The sequence below is a fragment of the Rousettus aegyptiacus genome, unplaced genomic scaffold (genome assembly GCF_014176215.1).
Source record: "Rousettus aegyptiacus isolate mRouAeg1 unplaced genomic scaffold, mRouAeg1.p scaffold_m13_p_13, whole genome shotgun sequence".
Taxonomy (NCBI): domain Eukaryota; kingdom Metazoa; phylum Chordata; class Mammalia; order Chiroptera; family Pteropodidae; genus Rousettus; species Rousettus aegyptiacus.
The window spans coordinates 54,687,734-54,693,733 of record NW_023416288.1 but is presented as its reverse complement, the minus strand read 5'-3'; the positions used below and the strand labels follow the sequence as shown (position 1 = coordinate 54,693,733).

Sequence of the window (6,000 nt, the reverse complement as noted above, 5' to 3'; positions counted from 1 at the left end):
CAGCAAATCCCGTTGCAGCATCCAGGGACGAAAGCGAAGCGCGCCCCTCCCCCACTAGATGGCACTGAAACACCTCGTTGGCGATTTTCAAAATGCAGGAAGGAGGAAAAAAGACAAAAAGAATATGGTGGAGGTGCGCTCATTTTGGCTTGCAGGCCCTGTGTGCAAAGTAGGGTGCAGGACACCCTCCTCCCGGGGCAGCTCTTTACGTGGCAGTGCAGACTCTCGACTTCGGAGTGAGGGTGAAAATGTGGGGCGAGCGTTAGAGTGAAATACCTAGGATTTCAACTTGGGAGGGAGGCTCCCGGCCTTTGCGGCGCTGTCTCACGTGAGTGGGGCGGTGGGATGAAGCCGGGCTCGCCTGCGGCCCACGCGCGCGAGGTCCGGGGGCCCACACTACCTCCCAGGGCCCCCGCACAGCCTAAATCCAGCCGCCACTCAGATAAAGACAACTCCCGCACCCAGGTTTCATTGAACCCCACCTCTCCTCCTCAAAGCGCGAGCCCCCAAGCGTTTTCAAAATATCTATTAATCACACCCCTCCCCCAAATTAAAATGCTCTTCCTCTTGTCTTGAAAGCATCAGTCAATTTTTTTTTTTTCTTTTCCTGCTGAGGAGGGAGGCGGAGGTGGGTGTGTGTCCCGGTGTCTGGCGCTGGCGTGGGGCTGGACTGGCTGGTGGCGATAACCCTGCGGACGCGCTCAGCCCCGGGCGCAAACGCCTGCAGCTAGCAAGACAGTGCCTGTGGCTTTCTAGGGGAAAACAAAGATAAAATACAGTCTGAGACATCAGCGACCAAAGGGGACGCAGCGAACTTCCTTGAGCCCCTCTGAATGGCAACTCCACAATAAACAGTCTTTTCTTTAAAGAACTGCGGCCGATTTGAGGGATTTTTCCACCACCGAAAAGAAATGGACAGGCGATAGAGGCAACATCCCTAAATTTATAATAATGCATGTAAACATACGACATGCCACATATATGTATATGTGCATTAATATGGATGTGGTTGGTCACATACCTACCTAGACACCATTGACTTGCCTGGTCAAAGAATGAGGCTCAGACAGTTCGTGCTTGGAAAATGGTGCCGTTTATCTTTAAGGAAGCTAGAAAAATAAGAGATGAGGCTCACGTTGCACGGATGACATCACTAGCTTTTGGCTGCGCGCTCCGTGTTCTCGTCTGTGGGTTTTAGCCAAGGCTGCAGCGCCCGGCGCCCGAGCGAGAGAGCGCGGCAGCGGCTTCCTCGGGCGCCCGCACCCGGGCCAGGCGATTTCCCGAGGCCCCCGGGCACAGCTTGGGCTCCCGCCGCCCAGCATCCGCCGAGTCCGCGAGGCCCTGAAGTCGCCGCGGCTAGAGGAGGAGACGGGGAGGGGAAGCAGAGCGACCCAGCCTCCCTCCCCCACCCTCGCCCATTCACCTCGGAGACTCCCGGGCTCCGGGAGTCTGACGGTGGGATGCCCAGGCAGGGGCCGGATTCTCTGCACGCTGCCGAGTGAGCCGACATCTCGGCCCTTGGGTGCGCTGCGAAGAAAATGGTGCAGTCTGAGAGCGGCTGACCCCAGTTGGGCAGAGCAGACGCGGTGCTGGGGCGCCGGGGCTCAGGTGGCGGGAGAAGGGGGCGGGTTGTTTTGAAAGGCCGGGGCCACCGTTTTCCTCGGTGCCTGCAGCATTTTCTTTGCACCTGGGCAGCACATTCCCGGGGCTACCCGGGGGCCAGATGAAGTGAGGCGGCGGCGGCGTCGCGGCAGAGGTCTGGGGGCGGCCGGGTGGACGCTCCAGGAAGAAAACCGCGCTGGGAAGAGCCGCATGACGCCCCAGGGGCTGGCTGCGGGGTGGGCAGTGCGCCGCGGTCCCGCGACCTGTCCATGGTGTTGAAAGGCGCCGTGCGCCCAGCTCCGCAGCCCGCGCCGAGCGGCCTGCGGGTGCACCCTCCTCCGCGCAGCAGCGGCCGCCCAGTCGCCGAAGACCCAGGCTCGGCTCGTCCGTTCAAGTCGTCTGCGTGACCGCCCGTCGGCCCTACGGGCAGCCTGCATGGCGAGGCCAGAGGCAGACGACCCGGGATCTCGCGGCGAAGGGTCGGCCGGGACCGTGCGCCCACGGGAAGCCCGCCTCTGAGCGCCGCGCGCTGGCCCGACCCAGCAGCGGACCTGCTGCTGACCAGAGCACGGAGATTTTTTTAAGGACCGGACCCGGAGAGGAACCTTTCTTCGCTCGCAGACCGGAAGGGGGAGAGTCGCTGAGAGGGGGACCTAGGCGGGACTCGGGGCAGCCGGCCCTGACATCTGGAGGTTTCCTTCTCCGGCCGGCCGCACCGCGGGCATTTCGGCGCCTCCTGTTGCCCAGCGGCGCCTCCTGACAGCTCCCAGCCCACCCCGGGAAAGCCGGGCTAGTGCGTCCCGTCGCCGCCCTGCCCCGAGAAAGCCCAGCAGCCGCGCCACGGCCGAGGGCGCTTGGCGTTAGTTTCCGGCCGGAGGGCAGCGGCGCCCGAAGCCGGGCTGCGAGCCGACGGGGCCGGTTCGGAGCGGTTGCTTCCTGCGGGGCCGGGAGGGGGCGGGAGGCGGCCTTGTCCGGTTCGCCGCCGCCGCCGGAGGCTGCACCTGCCCAGGAGGAGGATGCCCAGGAGCTGGCCGGAGCCTCTCCGGATCAGAACTTTGTAGGCTGCCCGCCCCCGTCCCCGCAGTCCCTGGGCCGCGTACCGGCAGGTGGGGGCCAAGGGGGCGCCGCCGCGAGTCCCCCTCCGGTCCCCCTCCCCCCTTGGCTCCGCCGCCCGCCGCTTTGTTTCGGGCGCGCGTCGGGAAGGCGAGGCTGCGGCGGATCATGCCCATGGTGTAGCCGCCCAGCGGAGGCATGGCTGCCGGAAGGTTACTGCTCTACACGGGCCTCTCGCTAGCGCTCTGCGCCCTCGGCATGCTGGCCGTGGCCATCTGCTCGGACCACTGGTACGAGACGGACGCCAGGAAGCACAGGGACAGGTGCAAGGCCTTCAACACCCGCCGGGTCGACCCCGGCTTCATTTACAACAACAACAACAACTTGCCGCTGCGGGCGAGCCGCTCGCGCCTGGACCGCTGGGAGGGCAAACTCCTCCGCGCGCGGAATCGCCGGCAGCTCTTCGCCATGAGCCCCGCCGACGAGTGCAGCCGGCAGTACAACTCCACTAACATGGGCCTCTGGAGGAAGTGCCACCGGCAGGGCTTCGACCCCGAGATCGCGGCGCTCATTCGGAAAGGTAAGCGCGGAGGGCCCCGCGCCCCTAGGCCTCGCAGCAGTCTCTTTCCTTAGCCTGGCCGCAGCCTGCCAGGCCGGCCGGCTCCAGGAGGTCAGGTTATTGAGGCCCGGCCTGCAGGGGTAGAACTTGTCCCCCCCCAGTAGCTGCTTATGGAGCCTTAACCTCTCTCCGACCCGCCCCCTTGTCTTGCGTTTGATTCCGCAGGAATCATGGTCCAGGGTTTTTATCCAGGATAATGCTTCATCAGTTTCTGAGAAGAAAGGGAATCTACAATGTTGTGCTGTTAGCAGAGGAAGCTCTTTAAGAGTGATGTGTCGGGGTAGACGGACTCCCAGTTTCAATCTTTATTTTAGATGTTGAACTGATTCATCCAGGGAAATTGGGGGAAACATCTCACATAGAAGGTCTTATTCCTACCAGAAACGTTTGCTAAGTGCTATACTCTACCAGGCATGGTGCAGGCATTGGTCTATAAACATCAGTAAATCACAGATCCTGCCCTATTGCAGCTTAAAGCCTGTTGGCCGCTAGCATCATACTGCAATTCTTGATTTCTCCTTTCGAGAAAGTGCTTGTTGGAAGTGACTTGTGTGCATTGAATATTATCAGGTTCTAACTAGCACAAAAAAGTAGTTCTTCAGGTAACACCAAGGTAGGCACTGCAAAGAGAAAAAAAAAAAAACTATTTTCAGAAAACGTATATACAAGATATCCAACATGTACCAAAACAGAAAAAAAAACTGCCTTTGCTAATGATAAAATTTTATTGGATACTTTAAGACGATCACATGCATTTTTAAAAGCCTGCTTATTGATGCAATTTGTAAGTTTTGAATGAAATATACTTTGGGGACCATCCTGTTCCATTAACCCACTGAAATACTGTTTGGATATACATGGAAGAGGGATTATGTTGTATTCTACGGTAGTTACATCCCGGAAGATGTGGTGTGATTATATGATTCTTTTTCTCCCCCCTCCATTTCATTCTCTTCAACTATTAAATGAAGATGGCAAGGTAAAAATGATGTTGCTTATCTGTAATCTTTGAAGCCAAAATAGAAAACAGTTCTTAATATCGTTTAATATTATAATACAGGTTTAATGCTGTTTAAATATAATTTATGAGAACAGATGTTTTGATTTATCAAAACATCGAAATTGATCAGAAAAAATTGTTAATAAACAATGTCAACTGTTTAAGAATGACAAGCAGTGGGTATGGTCTGGGTAGTCACTCAGATTGAGGTGAGGTAGGTCTAGCTTAACGTTGTTTTGTAAGCTCTTAAGAATGACTAGGGATTTTAGCAGATTTAGTTTTGAGTGTATTAATATTACAAACATCACACCTGCTTCCTAGTTAGTCTCTTACTAGAGCAGAATGACCCATTTGTAGCTCTACAACTTTGCAAAGGTGTATGGGATATTAGAGAATTCAGAGAGCAACTTGGGTTTGGACTTAGAAGTAGGAAAACAAGAGTGAGCAGCATCGTTTCTGACAGTGGGTGGGTGACTTTATAGCAGTTTTCAGATTCTCAGACTCATAAAGTTGTTATTTTAGCCATCATTTTCTGCTTTCTTTAAAATTGGATTGGTAGGAAGTTAGTTGAAATGTGAGGAAGAATTCGTGTTGCTAATGGCTGACAAAAACTGGTAGGACTTGCTGAAGGACGTTCTTGAATTTTCTTCCTTGAATGCCTCCTGGAACAAGACAGGTATCCTTCTGTCTCATATGGTTAACTTCACTTGGAAAAAGGGGGATGGAATTCATGGCTTCTGGTGGTTGCAATGAGGCCTTTGATTTCATGTTGCTCTGCTTGGCAATCCGGCTTGAAAGGTTGACTTGGTCTGTGCACCAGAGGGATTGGTTACCATAGTGACATGTTCTTCCGGTGAAGCTGGAAACACAGTGACAGGGAAAGGGATAGGGGAAGAATGTACAACATTTTGACTTTGTATTGACTGATTTTTAATTGCAGCAACAGAAAATGGACACGGCACAGCAGGGGGATTGAATGCACTGATACCTAGAGCTGGCAGGGCATTGTATTTCACTTCAACTAATGGAAATCCTCTTCCCCATCACCCAAAATGCAGCAATCACTGTCAGCTGCAAGCACCCGCTTACCATGGCCGTTTCTGACCATTTGACATTCTCGTTAGGTATTATTGAGATAGATGGCATGCCAGCCTTACAAATCTTCAGAAGCTTAGGTCACTATTTTCATTTTTAACCCCAAAACATAATCTTTGAAAGCCAGATCTTCCTTCTCTAAGCAGTGCTAGACACATTTTGGAAATAAGTGCATCTTATATTAGAATTCACAAGCCATTCTAATAACATATGGAATGTCATTTCTAGACTTAATCAGTATTCTTCCTACATTGACAGATTTTAGGAAGAAGTTTAAAAAATGAAATTAATATCCCTTTATTTAAATTTAGGGCATCTTAGGGAAAGATATTTATCTCACAGTATTCGGTATCAGCCTTAAAAATATCTTGGGGCTTTGTCTTTCTTTGAAATGTCTTAGATTAAAATTCTGGGAGATATGTATTGATAAGGGGAAAGAGAAACCAGAGAAAAGACTGTTAAAAACCTGTCAATGTTATGGGAAAATTAGAGATTTATCTAAATTTTTATACAGCCCCAAAGAACTTAGTCATTTATTAAATCAATGTTTATTACATTAAATGTGCTGTTTGTGCATTTTAAAGAAAACAAAACCACATAATTAATGAGAAAACAAAAGTCAAATCTATAT

At 52.7% G+C, this 6,000-nt stretch overlaps 1 protein-coding gene and 1 long non-coding RNA gene across 3 annotated transcripts in view; one reads left to right on the top strand and one right to left on the bottom strand.

Annotated features, from left to right (window-relative positions):
• Window positions 1–282: 282 nt before the first annotated feature.
• LOC118610766 lies at window positions 283–1,530 on the bottom strand. The gene is made up of 3 exons (XR_004954029.1): window positions 1,424–1,530; window positions 1,026–1,109; window positions 283–752 (listed from the first exon to the last, which is right to left on the bottom strand). It is a non-coding gene; the product is annotated as an uncharacterized LOC118610766 (long non-coding RNA).
• The window catches only part of TMEM178B (transmembrane protein 178B), a 298,285-nt gene continuing 293,025 nt past the window's right edge, over window positions 741–6,000 (top strand). For both annotated transcript variants that reach the window (XM_036230821.1, XM_016133007.2), the window contains exon 1: window positions 741–3,235. In XM_036230821.1, coding sequence (XP_036086714.1) covers window positions 2,854–3,235 — 382 coding nt within the window. In that variant the 5' untranslated portion in view covers window positions 741–2,853. The remainder of the gene's footprint in view (window positions 3,236–6,000) is intronic.